The sequence below is a fragment of the Oryx dammah genome, unplaced genomic scaffold, assembly GCF_014754425.2.
Source record: "Oryx dammah isolate SB20612 unplaced genomic scaffold, SCBI_Odam_1.1 HiC_scaffold_5, whole genome shotgun sequence".
Taxonomy (NCBI): domain Eukaryota; kingdom Metazoa; phylum Chordata; class Mammalia; order Artiodactyla; family Bovidae; genus Oryx; species Oryx dammah.
Window position 1 is genome coordinate 90,124,960 of NW_024070189.1, and position 15,265 is coordinate 90,140,224.

Here is a 15,265-nt window from a genome sequence, read left to right on the forward strand (position 1 = left end):
CCAGCGGTTGAGAATCTGCCTTCCAATGCAGGGGACACAGCCTCCATCCGTGGTCCAGGAACTAAGATCCCACCTGCCACCGGCAACTTAAGCTTGAGCATGGCAACAAAGACACAGCACAGCCAAAATAAAAAAAGAAAATAACTCCAGATTGCACACAAATGTCATAGGTTCACAGCCTGCTGGCAGGCTGAGTTCCCGCTGAGCTTGATGACAGCCTAGCAGCGGTGGCAGAGCTTGGCTTTGGCAGCCCAGAGGGGGCTTGGGCCTGCTCCTGATCGTGACCTGTGGCCGGGCAGCTCTGCTCACCAGGCCTTTGGGGTAAAGGGGGGGCTTCTTTGTGTGCACAGATGCTGTGCCCTGTCCCGCTCTGCCTCTGCCAGCGCCTGGGATGTGGAAGTGGTAAGTGATTCCCAACTGGCCGTACAAGAATCAACGTCCCTCTTGGCTGGGGTCTGGCGCTCACGCAGCTCAGGTGCAGGGAGCACCGTTGCCTCTGCCTCTGTCCTGCAGCCTAGCTTCTGCGGGCAGCCCCAGGCAAGTGTGCCCGGCCCTGCTGAGACCTGCAGGGCGCCGTGCTTGGTGAAGCGGGCGTCCCCCGGGACTTGTGTGCATCCAGAGCTGCTCTGGACTCGTGTGCTGTCCAGGGGGCGACAGCACAGAGGACGAGATGGTTGGATGGCATCACTGAATCAATGGACAGGAGTTTGAGCAAGCTCCGCGAGATGGTGAAGGACGGGGAAGCCTGTCATGCTGTGGAACATGGAGTCACAAAGAGCTGGACATAACTGAGCAACTGAACAAAAATAGAGCTGCTCCCGAAGTGGCACAGGTCATGTGCACTTGACCACCGAGGCTGCTGGTTCTTTCCTCAAGTCCTGTGGGCCCAAGGTCCCTGTCAGTCATTACTGGTTCTGAGTGCAGCTGCTTTTCTTGCTTGCACCTCCCTTGGAATGGCTCCTACACCAGTAGTGCTGGAGCCCTGGGGCTGGACCCCATGCCCTCGGTCAGCCGGCTTCTTCTCTGGCTGGCAGGGTCCCGGCAGCGCCTGGCTCCTCGATAGCACAAGGCGCAGGCCAGGCGAGTGACAGACACAGAGAGGCCTCAGCCAGCCCAGTGCGGCGATTCTGATCATCAAGGACCCGATTCACAGCCACAGGTTTCTTTCCTCGTGGTCAGAGGCCAGGCAGACAGTCCAGTGGGGGTCAGACTCCCAGGCCCTGCTGCTAGGAGTGGCTAAGGCATTTGGGGATTTCATTTATTTATTTTTGTTTGCCTGTGGGTGTTTTGTTATTTTCTTTAAGTCACTGAGTTTGCAATCCAGCTTCCAAAAAAATAAGCAGAGCCAACTATAGGGCGCAGAACAGTTGGTCTGGGAACTTCCCTGGTGGTCCAGTGGTTAAGACTCCACACATCCAAAGCAGGGGACGCTGGTTCAATCCCTGGTTGGGAAAGTAAGATCCCACATGCCATGCCAAAAAAAGAAGAGCCAGTCTTCTCCGGTGCGTTCCCCTTCGGCTAGGAGTGGCCCCACAGGTGAGGCCATGTGATCCTTGGTGAGGCTGCCTCGGGTCCAGCACATCTGCACCTGCAGTAAAGTCCTGCCAGGAGGTTCCCTCTGCCCAGGGGTGACTCAGTTCGCCCATCTTCAGCAGCAAAGGAAAGTAGGGGACCCCAGCCCTGCAAGCCCAGCCGGTGGGGGGGCACCAGCGCCAGATGCCAAGACTCTGGGTGCTTTTTAGTTGTCTTATTTATTTAAATATGAAAGAACATTTCATTTCTGCCCAGTGTGAAAGTTGGTCCCCTGGGGAGTGAGAAGAAGGTGGCTGGTGTGGGGTCTCAGGCGGTGGGGGGCTCCCCCGCAGAACATCCTGGAGCCTGGCCTGATCCCAGCGGGGAGGAGGGGATGCCCTGGCTTCAGAAAAGCCGTGATCCCAGGGAGAGGCCCCCCTGCCCCCTGGCCATGTGTTCTGATGCCTCTTCTGATGAGAAGAGCAGTGGGTCTCAGACCCACAATCTTTGGGGTGAGGGAAGGTGGGCGCCAGGTGCATCCTAGCCCTCCAGACTCCATTCTGGGGCCTTAGCTGTCCTCCAAACAGGGCAACATCAGCTGGGACAGAAAACCAAGAGCCCCTCAATCCAACCTAGAAAACAAGTACTGGGCCTTCTTGGGGTCCAGCTCCTTGTGGGGAGAGGAGGAAAAGCTGCCCTCAGAGGGGCTTCAGGTCACAGTTCGCTGCGTGTTGCCTTGGCCACGATCACCAGCTTGGACAGCTCAGCCTTGAAGGCCCCAGGCCTGTGGAACACTGCAAAGGAAGAGACCCTGGGTCAGTGCTCGCCTCTGCAAGTCCTCTTGGTCCTGAGCTGGGGGGTGGGGTGGGGGCAACGATGTGGGCAGGGCAGTGGAGGGGCCTTCAAGTGGACTCCATTAGGAAGGCTCCTGAGAGGCTTATGGGTGATGGACAAGGGAAAGGTGGGGAAGTCGAGGGCCTGACTAGAGGGCAACGAGAGGCCACAGGAGAGGCTGAGGTGGAAAGAGCTGTGATCACTTCTGCCACGTTGAGAACAGCTGAGGATCGGAGGTTTGCCCTGGCAAACTCGTCTGGCCATCCCCTGCTCTGCAGCCCCAGCCTGCCTCCCATTCCCTGTCTATCCTCCCCATTGGTGCTCCCTGGGGCTCAGGGTCTGCCAGCATCCCAGGCCCCTCTGTCCTTGATCTCCACTCTAAACAGGCCCTGTGCCCCGGAGGACCTGTGGGCAGGACGGGTCTCCTTCCAGGCCCTCCTAAAACCCCCCATCATACCACCACCTTCCCTCCCCTCCCACTCTCCACTTTGGTGCCTGGTGACACCAATGACCACATGGGTTCCTCATCTCACTTCTCCCCTGTCCCTCAGGACTCTCAGGCTCCCTGACTCAGCTCAAATCCATGTCCATTGTCTCACTCACTCATCCCCCATTGCTCTCACCCCTCCGAGCCCCAACTCTAGCACCCACTCTTTCTGTTCTGCATTTGGCCTGCATGGCTGTAGCTGAACAGGGGTCAGAGGTCACAGGGGTCTCGGAGCCGCAGGATGTGACCCCCTGCCTCTCCAGACATAGGAGGTCCCAACTTTGATGCCTGAACCTGTCACTGGGCCCAGGACGCCCCCTCCCCCATACCCCACTGTGGAGCTGAGCAGACTTTTACACCCTCTGTTTTCTGCAAGGGACAGGCCAAGCATGCCTGCTACCTGTGAGCAAACAGTGGTTTCTACATTTATAAACAGAAATCAAAGGGAACACAGCATCCTGTGATACGGGAATGTAGTATGACATTCACATGTCAGTGTTCACAAAACGAGGTCTTATTAGCATGCAGCCACCCACATGCATTGACTAGTGGTTCACGTCTGACTTGGCCCTATGGGGGCAGATCGAGTTATTTCAAAGGGGGGTGTCTGCCCCTAAAACCGAAAATATTTACCAGATGGCCCTTTTTATAGGAGGGATAGTGGCCTCCTCTCACCAGTGGTCCCTGGATCGACCCTTCATGGAGGTCTTGTCCCCTCTCTCACCTTCCCTGCTGGAGAACCTGGGTTCCAGCTCCACAAACCCCTCCACCTACCTGCTGTTTTAGTCACCTCAAACTCCTCATTTTTCAAGGGAACGTCGCTCTCTTTCTCAAAAGCAGCTTTTGACTGAAAGGGAACAAGTGGAAACTTTTCTAATCAGGAAAGAACACGGCTCGGTTTGCTTCCTGGAGCAGCACAGACGACAGACTCGAGATGCTTTTTTAAGCACAGAAAAGAGAATCCGGTGGAAGTGGCAGGTTAATCCACTTACGAGATTGTCCACTGGCTTCAAACCTCATGCCTTGCTGCAAATCCAAGGAGGGAGGCATCTAATTCAGTTTATCCCTTTAGCTGATATATGGAAATGGCATACAAGCGTGGCAGTCTCTTGAATGTAATTTTTAAAAATCAGAACTGTGTCTTTCTCAGATCAGTTAGTGTAATGGAGTTTTACAGTAAGAATAGATTACTTTAGACGCAATTTTGTGGTTGTTTAGTCGCTAAGTCGTGTCTGACTCTTGCGACCCCATAGACTGTAGCCTGCCAGGCTCCTGTTCTTTAAGAAGTGGAGTTTCCCAGGTGGCGCAGTGGTAAAGACTCCACCCGCCAATGCAGGAGAGGTAAGAGATGTGGGTTCGATTCCCTGGGTCAGGAAGATCCCCTGGAGGAGGGCATGGCAACCCACTCCAGTATTCTTGCCTGGAGACTCCTCATGGACAGAGGGGCCTGGCAGGCTACAGTCCGTGGGGTTCCAAAAGATTTGGACGTGACTGAGCATGAATGCATGCAAAGTAAGAAGAGACCCAGGAGAGTGATGAGTTAACAGACTGATGGTCAGTGTGATGTGTCAACTGGGAGGAGCCGTGGTAGGGTTAGGCAATCAGACCCTGGTGGGCGCTGCTGTGGGGTGGGGGGTGGGGGAGACTGCTGTGACAGTGGTTCATCCTGAGCTGACTTTAAGTCAGAGATAGTCCTTGAAGACCTGGGGATGCCTAGGGGAAGAGCTGAGGCTTCCGTGGACGAATCCCCGCCAACAGCCAGAGCCCCACAGCAGAAGCCAGTTCCTACAGTGAATCTCTCATGTCTGTCTCTTGTTGGTTCTGTTTCTTGGGCTGATAAAGTGGTTTTCAAACTGTTCCCAACTCAGATGCAGAAGCAGGCATGGGCTCTGCAGAGTGGCCGGGCTCTGAAGGGGGTTCTGTGGGTCAGAAGCATGGCACAAGGTGCTGGCTGAGCCATGAACCACAGGTCACTGGGGCCAAAGGACGTGGGGCCCTCCCAATACCAGTGAGCCTGCCCCCCGGGCCCACTTCTGCCCCATCCCCAGGGCTGAGCCCTCCTGCCTCCTGACTTCCTGCCAGCTTGGCCAGCAGGGGACATAAGTGGGAAGCTGGTAAAGCCTTACTGGAGGAAGACCAGTCTCTAGGGGCCAACTGGGAGCCCCTCTGGGTACTGCAACCTGCAACCCCCAGGCCTCCCTCTAAGGGCTTGGTATCCATCTCCTCATTACTGCTGTCTCCCCACCCGCCACCTGGGGGTCTTCAAGGCACAGTCCATGGTGGGCCAGCCAGGCAGCCCCCAGCCTGGGCGACACTCACGTAGGCCATGCCGTACTCGATCTCGGCGCCCTGCACCTCTGCCTTAAACTGCGTGAAGTACAGGTAGGACTTGCCCTGGGGCCTGTGAAGAAAGGTCGGGAGACAGATCAGCCTGGGGCTACGTGTCCCCTGCTCCCTAAGAATCTACTTGGGGATTCCATTTTGGGGAAGGACAGACTGGGTGCCCTCAACATGATCTGCTCTTTGCCAGAACATCCTTCCAGCTCCAAGATGGACATGCCTCTTCCCTTTCTGCACAGGAACTGTTTGAGGACAGGAACACTTGTGTCCATTTGCTGAACACTTCTCATCCCCTGAACAACATCCCAGGTTTGCAGTGGGGGCAGGGTGGGCAACATCCCCAGAGGGTGAGAAGTACAGGGGTTAACTAGTAGCAGAGGAGGGTGTCTGCAGCTGAGTGTGTCCTTAGGGGGTGTTGCAGGATGAGGACCCTGCTCTGGGCCTGTGTGGCCCAAGTCTGTGCCCACCTGGAGGGCTGGCACTCCCAAGCCCATGTGAGATGATGGTCTACAGGCAGGGGGATGCAGCTTGGATGACTAACCTGTAATGAAGGGGGCCCACCCCGGCTCCTCTCCTCTAGATGCTTCCCTCTGAGGCCAGGAAGGGGCACAGACAGGGTCTCAACAGGGCTGGTGGTGGCATGTTGAGGACATGAGGCTCCCACCCTCACACTACTCGGTACCATGGAGTCGGGTACTGCTGCTGTGTGTAAGGCATCTCGCAGGAGACGGAGACTGCACCAAGGCCAGCACGCGTTTTCTTTGATTAAATGTCACCCTCCCTGCTCTCTATCATATCCCATTTCTTGATGTGGCCCCTGAATTGACCCCAGTCCCTGAGGGTGAGAGCATGGCTGGGACTTCTGTTGTGTTGGACATGTGTCGATGCTTGAGAAATCAGTTCTACAGGACCTCTCTGGCAGTCCAGTGAGTAAGAATCCACCCGCCAATGCAGGGGATGCCAGTTCAGTGCCACATGCCATGCAGCAACTGAGCCGTCGTGCAACTACTGAGCCTATGTACAAGAAGAGAAGCCCCCGCGCCATAACAAAGATCCTACAGAAACTGAGGCCCAACACAGCTAGATAAATAAATAAAAATTAAGAAAAAAATCAGTTCTGCTCGGGCGATCCATTACAGGTCACAGGGTCCAGAGGAGAAGGGCCAGGATCCGATGACACTGTAGACCCCCCCTCCCCATCAGGGGGTTGAGCGCCTCCTTCTCAGGCTCCTTGAGCTGGGCTCCAGGCCGTGGGGTTACAAGAAGAGTGGGCATGGTGTCAGCCCCAGGGCAGGAGGTTAAGCCCTTGAATGATGAATGTAACTGAGGGAGACGAAGAAGGGGGCAGAATCTGGGGAGCCCGGCCCCTCTCCTGGGGGCTGCGGCCACTGCCTGAACGACCCTGCCTCCCACCCCCCCAACCCCCTCTCAGCCTCAGTGTCAAGGTGATCTCCTGGGGAGCCCTCCCAGGTAGCTCTCCCCACCCCAGAGGGTTGCATGACTCTGTCAGTCTGTGGGCCGCCTATAACAAAGGTGCCTCATCTGAGGAGGGGGTAATCCCACCCCAGGACCCTGGCTTACCTCCAGATGGTGCAGGTGAAGTGCTGGTGGTCTTCACTGGTCCCCAGACTCATCTGCCACTTCTGGGGAGAGAGGACAGACAGGTCAACCCAGGACACACAGCCTCACCATCATGGTACACAGCCTGCACCGTGCCGGGAGTGAACCCCAATGTCAGCTCTAGACTTGGGGTGCTGATGTGTCAGTGCAGGTTCACTGACCCTCACAAATCCACGTGATCAGGGATGACGGGCTGGGGGAACGGGGATACGGGAAATCCCTGTGCCTCCCGCTCAATTTTGCTGTAAAAAATAGTCTGTTGGGAAAAAATAAAAATAAAAGAAGACAGTATGCTCATGCTTGCTTGTGTAAGTGCAGAGCAGTTCTTAGAGAAGATGCAAGACTGTGATAACCATGGCGGCACACAGGACATGGGTGGGGGCTGGGCAGATGGAAGGTGCCGGAGAGCTTTTCATGTTTTTTTTTTTTCTCTTTCTGAATGACACGTATTACTTTTTTTAAAAAAATTAAATTAAGAAAACAATACTTTAGGGACTTGCCTGGTGGACTGCAGGGGCACAGGTTCGATCCCTGGTCAGGGAACTAGGATCCCACATACCACTCGGTGTGGCCAAAACATTTTTTAAATTAATAATAATACTTTAAGATAGTTCCAAAACATACCACTACCAGTTTATTCTCATTTTCAGGGCCTCCAAAAAGGTGGCCAAATGCAAGGTCTGGTGGCCTGAGGTGTTTCTAAGCTTTGCTAGTAAAATGAGAGTGTCTTGTCTTTCTGAAAGAGTAAAGATGGATTCCAATTGCTGATAAGCTGTTTTAACATTAGAGCTTTTCCACTAATAAAAACAAGGCTGTTTTTATGTTAATTATGATGGGAGTAAATGGTCACTTAGAAGCCTTCTGTCTGCAGCATGGAGGCCAGAGCCAATTACTTAGGTGGGGCAGGCAAGGCAAGTGGACCCATATATTTATTTTCTATTTAAAAACTACTGGGACTTCCCTGGGGGTCCAGTGGTTAAGACTCTGCACTTCTACTGCAGGGGGAGTGGATCTGATCTCTGGTCGGCGAACTAAGAACCCACATGCTGCACAGTGTGGCCAAAAAGTAAATTGGACAAAACAAACAGAAAAAAACTCCTGCCCACAGTTTCAAAGGCTCACAGTTTTATGCTGTGAAATATATCTGGGATGGTCTTCTATAGCTCTTAAAAGTTCCATGACAGGCAAATCTTTTTTTTTAAGACTATGAAAGCAAACTAAGTTAAAACCAGGAGTTTCTTAGCAATACGGCCAACCTCCCTCTGAGTGGTTTGTTAAATGAACTTGACTGTGGTCTTGAGGCTGCAGGCTAGGGTGGGCAGTAGGTACCCTTGGTGAGGCTCAGATTTTAGCATCAGATACTCACATGAGGGTGTGTTTTCAGGCAGCCCGTTCAGACAAGAGCCTCTGTGACCTTCTCTGGGAGGCTGCGGAGATCAGGATCTAAGCGACCGGTTGTAATTAATACAGGTAAATGATCACCACTACTGTTTTTCATTAAGATATATTGATAAGTAACAGATGGTGAAATGGACCCATTTGTATATTTTTCTTAAGATTTTTGGATGTAGACCATTTTTAAAGTCTTCACTGAATTTGTTACAATATTGCTTTTGTTTTATGTTTTGGTTTTTTGGTCAGGAGGCATGTGGGATCTTAGTTCCTCAACCAGGGATTGAACACTCACCTCCTGTATTGGAAGGTGAAGTCTTAACCAGGACCACCAGGGAAGTCGCTGTGTCTGTTCTGAGTTACCCAACTGCGACACAGATCAGTTCTGTCTCCCCGGTTGTCTATTCACCATCCCTGTGCAGTCAGTCCCTTCCTGCAAATTCCCAGTAATCACTGATCTGCTCTGTCCTCACAGTTGTGCCTTTGCACAACGCCACCTGAGTGGAATCACACAGGCCCCAATCTCCTGAGTCGGTCAGTCTCACTCCGCCTAACACACCTCTGATTAATCTGAGTGGTTGCATGTGTATCAACAGTTCACTTACCTTTAACAGCTTTATTGAGAAACAGTTTATATAATAACAATATGCTCTTTTTAATTGGACACTTCAGTGTTTCCCAGTACTTTCAGAGCTGTGCAACCATCACCTGTATAGCCACTCTTGTCCTGGGGGTCTTCCCTGACCAGGGATAGAACCCGGGTCTCCGGCATTGCAGGCAGATTCTTTGTTGTTTGAGCCACAAAAGAAACCCCTATCTATGATTTACCATAGCCAGCAAGTGGAAGCCACCCAAGCGTCCCTCAGCAGGTGATGAGTGAACACAGCGTGGTCCCTCACACGCACGAGCATCACTCGGCAATGGAAAGGGGTGAGGCCCAGACACTCGCTGCCACGTGGACAGATCCTGAGAACACGATGCTCAGTGAGAGACGCAGGCACGGAAGGGCACACAGGGTGTGATTCCACTGATGGGAAACGTGCAGAGAAGCAGCCACTTGGGTGGCTCCCACTTGCTGGCTATGGCAAATCACGCTGCTCTGAACAGTCACGTGCGAGCTTTGTGTGGACTTAGGTTCTCGTTTCTAACAGGCAGATACAGAGGAGCCAGGGGGCTGTTTCCTGCCACCGGGGCAGTGGGCCAGCAGCCAGAGCGCCTGTGGGTCGCACTGTCGTGTTCCCATGCTCCGCTGGTGGCCCGCGGTCTCTGATGACCAGAGTTCTGGCTGGTGCTGCTGGAACAGGTCAGGCCGGACACGTCTGCTCTGAGGTGTTTCCTTTGGGAAGAATTCCCTCATCCAAAATGGAAGAACCGAGCCTGTTGCTGGCTTAGAATCTGTGACCCAGCCGCTGTCCCAAGAGTGAGCCTGGCTCTCCCATGAACTGTCCACCTGCAGGGTCCTGTCAGGGAGGCGCTGCTGGTGATGCAGGCTGTGTCCTGCCTCAGGGTAGTGGTCAAAGGTCTGCGCCTTGGGGACCTCGGTCACATTCCAGTTGAGGGGGCCTGGGTCCTCAGCCTCAGAGGCTGCCATGTCCTCGTGTGTGAAATGGGGGTAATGACAGCCTCCCAGGGTTCTGCAGATGAAACGCGACATGTGCCTGGCTTAGCACCACTCGGGGCGCCTGGTAAACTGCAAGGTGGTTGGGGACATCACGATTTTATCATCCTATGAACTGACCATGGACACAACCATGGGCTTCCCCGGTAGCTCGGACGGTAAAGAATCTGCCTGCAATGCAGGAAACCTGGTTTCGTTCCATGGGTCGGGAAGATGCCCTGGAGAAGGAAACAGCAACCCATGCCAGTATTCTTGCCTGGAGAATTCCACAGACAGAGGAGCCTAGCAGGTTACAGTCCATGGGGTTGCAAAGAGTCAGACATGACTGAGCAACTAACGGTTTCACTTTTACAACCAAACAGGCAGGGAATGTGCTGATGAGGAGAAGGTGCTTTGTGACTAATTAGGAGCCCAAGAAGGGGCATGGCTCTACCAAGAGGTATGGACCGGGTTAGAATGTTCTACCACATGTCACCACCCCACAGTGGACTGGACTGCTTGGAGAAGCAGCGAGGCCTGGAGGTATCCGAGGGAGTGGTGGACAATCCCAGGATGCCTGTGGTCCTGGCGGCAGGTGGAAGGGCTGCAACAACCCTTGGTTCCACTGGGAAGGGTGTCACCAGGCGTTCACTAAATTTCATTACAATACTGTTGCTGGGAGTCATTTACTTTTCTTTACAAATCGAATGTATCCAAAATAAGGAAAGTGGATTTCATGTCACTTTTTTATTTTAATTATCTATTTATTTATTTGGCTGCGCTGGGTCTTAGTCGGGGCTTGTGGGATCTAGTTCCCTGACAAGAGATTGAACCTGGGTCTCCAGCATTCGGAGCACAGAGTCTTAGTCACTGGACCACCAGGGAAGCCCCAACTTCATATCATTCTTGCCCAGTGGCTTTCACCTGGGGGTAATTTTGTCCTCTAGTGGATACTGGAGGACATTTAGACACTGTCCAAATTCACAGGTTCTAAGAAGTAAGATGTGGACACATCTTTTTTGGAGGACCTCATTCAACTACATTATGTGAAGAATCACCACAAATTTAGTAGCTTAAAAGCGACACCCATTCATTAGCTTACAGTTCTGTAGGTCAGAAGTCTGGGTGTGGCAGGGCTGTATCCTTTGTTCAGTCTCACAAGCTAAATCAGAGTGTCAGCCAAGGGCTCCCCTGGTGGTCCAGTGGTTAAGTCTCTGCCTTCCAATGCAGGGGACATGGGTTTGATCCCTGGTCGGGGAACTGAGATCCCATGTGCTGCATGGCACGGTCAATGAAATAAGAGTAGAAGCCAGACTGCATTCCCAACTAGAGATCTGGAGACTAGGGTCCTCTTCCGATGCACCTGGTTGTGGTGGGGTTCAGTTCCTTGTGGTTGGAGGGCTGAAGCCCTGATTTCCCTGCCACCAGCCAGAGGCTGCTCTGGGGCTTCTAGAGGCCACACATCCTACCTCCTCAAAGTCAGCTGTGGTGCACTATGCCTGTCTTACGCTTCCAATCTCTCTCACTCCATCTTCCGCCATCAGCTGGAGAAACCAGCCAGCAAGGAACTGGGGAGCTCAGTCACACACCGAAAGGAACCAGGTTCTGCCAACAACTTGAATCAGTCTGGACAAGGGTTCTCCCCAGAGCCTGCAGGTGAGAGCCCAGCTGGGCTGACACCTTGATCTTGGCTTTGTGAAGCATCCAGCTGAGCTGACAGGGACTTCTGACCTTCAGAATCGTGGGATAGGGACTTCCTCTGTGGTCCAGTGAATAAGACTGTGCTCCCAATGCAGGGAGCCTGGGTCCCATCCCAGGTTGGGGAACTAAGATCTCACATACTGTAACGAAGCCTTGTGCCACAACTCCTGAGCCCTCGTGCTCCAGAGTCCATGCACCACAATTAGAGAAGCCCACGTGCCCCAGCGAAGACCCAGGGTGGCCAAATAACTGAAAAAAAAAAAAGAATGATGCAATAATAACTGGGCACTGTTTTAAGCTGTTCAGTCTGTGTTACTCAGCACAGAAGATGAACAGGCTACTGCTAACGGAGGCTCATAAGAATGGCAGATTCAGGTCTCACATCCCTCTTTCTGTCCATATGTCTGTTCACTCTGTGGAATTATGAGTAGAATCTGCCATTACCATTGGACTTGAGCACTGTCTTTTATCGCTTAGGCAAGAATAGTCCAGTGTCCTCTAGAGAGCATGTCTGTACGACAATGGATGCTATCGTACTAAACTACATGGAGTTTTGAACAACTCACCTCATTGGTCCCTCCTTGAGATGCATAGGTGAACACACAGGTATATTTGTCCTAGAGAATGGAAGGAAAAAACGTCTCGGTAGTAGATAATTGTTAGCGCTGGAGGTTCAGGGTCTCTGAATGTCCCCCTGAGATCCAGAATCAAGATCCTGCTTTTGAGTATCTACACTCAAGGGGAGGAGGTAGAGTCAGAGCCTTCTGGCTGATGTACCTGGAGGCCAATGTCCTTGGAGGCCTGGAACTCCCCCACCAGCCTCCCCGCTTGGGGAGCTCCTGGCTCTGGACAAACAACCCATGTGGCTTCTAGAAGGGGGAGATCACATCTCTTCTAGCACCCACCCATTTAGGAACATGAAATCTGGAAGTAGGGACACCTGGGGTCCCTGTGTCCACATCTCTGCTCCGCTGTGGGCCTTGGGCAAGTGCAAAGCTTTCTGTTTCTTCACCTGGAAAATGGGCCTCACATAAAGAATCTGGCACAATATCAGGTTATAAGAAAGTAATAAACAAATAGTGACTATTGATATCATTGTTAGACTGGAAAGGGAACTGGGAGAGGAAGCAATTTCTCCAACAAGCTGAGGATGGGCTAGACTAGACCTAAGTCTGCTGCCTCTAGACAAGGAGGGTCTGGCCTCAGATTTCAATGAGAAAGATGGGGGACCTTGTGCAATGGAAGGAAAGAGCAACATCTGTCCACTTCCTTCCTGGTCAGAGCTGAGGCAGAACTACTTTCTGTGGGGCTTGGAGGCATATGCCCCAGGGCCTCCAGCTCTCCTCTCCCTACCTCTGGGCCCATCCTGCCCTCCAATAAGGAGGGGCTCTCTTGAGTCTAAACCAGACAAGCCTGAAGGAAATCAACCCGGAATATTCATTGGAAGGACGAATGACTGATACTGAAGCTGAAGCTCCGTTACTTTGGCCACCTGATGTGAAGAGCCGACTCATTAGAAAAGACCCTGATGCTGGGAAAGATAGAAGGCAGGAGGAGAAGGGGGCGACAGACGACGAGATGGTTGGATAGCATCACTGACTCAATGGACAAGAGTTTGAGCAAACTCGGGGAGGTAATGCAGAAAGGGAAGCCTGGCGTGCTGCAGTCCATGGGGTCGCAGACTCGGACACAACAGAGCGACTGAAGAACAACACTTGGGTCTGAGGGATGGGGCTGCTCGGGCACGACGGGCGACTGAGATGAGTTAGGGACTGAGGCTAGAGACCCAGCCCCCTCAAAGAAGCCAGCCCCCAGGAGCCTCGCCTCCGCTTAATCCAAGTCCCGCCCCCTACCCTCAGGCCCCGCCCCCGCCGGGGCCGCCCCGCAGTCCCGCCCCCGCCGGTCAGCTCCCCCTCCCCAGGCCATGCCCCGGCTAGCACCATCCCTCAAGCCCCCGGGGTGTCTAAGGTACGTACCCCAGGGCCCACGTTCTGGGAGAAAGAATGCACCACGCCGCCAGGCCGCACATCAAACGCCACCGTCGTGGGTTCGGACACCGTCTCCACCGGCCTCAGCGCCACGGCCGCCAGGAGCAGCGAGACCCACAAGTTCGCGTCGCCGCTGCCATTCCTTCTTCCGCTGGGCGCTGCCATCTTGAGATCAGGTTCGCGGGGGCAGGGACGGCGGACGGAGCGCGGCGAGGGACACGTAGGGAGTCTGGCGGAGGCCACGTCGGCGTCGGCGCGACCACGTGATCCGGAGGGCCCCGCCCCTCCTACCCGGGCTGCCATCTTGGGGGCGGGGCTTGGAAGTGCCAGGAGGGTTCTGGGGTTGAAGGAATTGAAACAGGTTTCTTGGTTTGGGGTCTATTCGTCCCTCACTAGGCAAGTGGCTGGGAGAAGGCAGTGGTACCCCACTCCAGTGCTCTTGCCTGGAAAATCCCATGGATGGAGGAGCCTGGTAGGCTGCAGTCCATGGGGTCGCGAAGAGTCGGAAACGACTGAGCGACTTCACTTTCACTTTTCACTTTCATGCATTGGAGAAGGAAATGGCAACCCACTCCAGTGTTCTTGCCTGGAGAATCCCAGGGACGGCGGAGCCTGGTGGGCTGCCGTCTATGGGGTCGCACAGAGTCGGACACGACTGAAGTGACTTAGCAGTAGCAAGCAAGTGACTGACCCTTCAACTCTTCTAGTTAGTACGTGTACAACGAATGAAGGATATAAAGGAACACCACTGAAATTCAGGTTAACGCATGTAGGCAGAATGAGGGAAATGGAAGATCACTGCTGAGCAAACAACTGATTGTTAACTCCAAGATTCGTGGATCCATGCTAAAAACTGGTGGGGAAGAGGATTTTTGCATTATCTCAAAGTATTTTCCCCTGAGATACATAAAAGCTACAGATAGAAAAGTAAGTAATTTTACAGGGGCGACACCATCTTTAGCCCACTGAGCAAAGTCAGCGTCGTTAAAAAAGACAGTGACTTCATGGAGTCATCATGGGAGAGAAAGACATTCTGAGTGGCATCTCCGTGGAATTTCTGTGCAAAATGCACGGCCTTAATCTGAGAGTGCAGATACCAGAGAAACCCAAGTTGAGGGATATTCTACCTAGGTCACTGGCAGTTCTCTTTAAAAATGTCATGAAAGGCAACGGCTGAGGAACCATCACAAAATGAGGAGACTAAGACGTGGAAAGGCAACTGGGATCCAGGATTGGATCCTTGCCTTAGTCTGGGTTGTTATAACAATATCTCGCAGACTGGCTGGCTTAAACAACACATTTATTTCTTACAGCCTGTTCTGAGTGGGGGTACCTGCTCCTGTTAAGAAATGCTTCCCTCTTTGCAGCCGGCTGCCGTGGACCTGTTAGGAATTGGCTCCATAAATTGGAGGACGGCAGACTATTTGGTGTTTCACACAGCACAGTTCTTTTTATGTCTCCATTTCCTACCTCCCGTGTTTGACCTTCAGCGGGTCCCTATGAAGGATTCAATTAGTGGCCAAATGCTGTAGCTGACAAGGTATTTGGTTGTGAGTGGTTTTGAGTTTCCTACTCAAGAGGGGTAGGTGTGTCTATGTGTGTTTTCTTCTCAGACTGAACCCCAGCCTCTTGTTTCTGTTTTTCCTTTTTGCCTATAAAACAAAACCCAGAATAAAAACAAACAAAAAACTGAAAGGATTTAAATAAAAAACCATCATTCCCAAGATTGTGCTTTTTAATCATGACATGAAATCTAGCAGTCAAAAAATATTTGGTAACAACTACCATGGCTTC

General features: G+C 52.8%; 1 protein-coding gene across 1 annotated transcript; it reads right to left on the reverse strand.

The window, feature by feature from the left end:
- Positions 1–130: 130 nt before the first annotated feature.
- Positions 131–13,708, reverse strand: MYDGF (myeloid derived growth factor). Its single transcript, XM_040242019.1, has 6 exons — positions 13,460–13,708; positions 12,050–12,100; positions 6,755–6,816; positions 5,153–5,234; positions 3,608–3,680; positions 131–2,306 (listed from the first exon to the last, which is right to left on the reverse strand). Exons 1-6 carry the CDS (start codon positions 13,634–13,636, stop codon positions 2,227–2,229), a joined length of 525 nt encoding a protein of 174 aa, XP_040097953.1. The 5' UTR covers positions 13,637–13,708; the 3' UTR covers positions 131–2,226.
- Between the last annotated feature and the right edge of the window lie 1,557 nt (positions 13,709–15,265).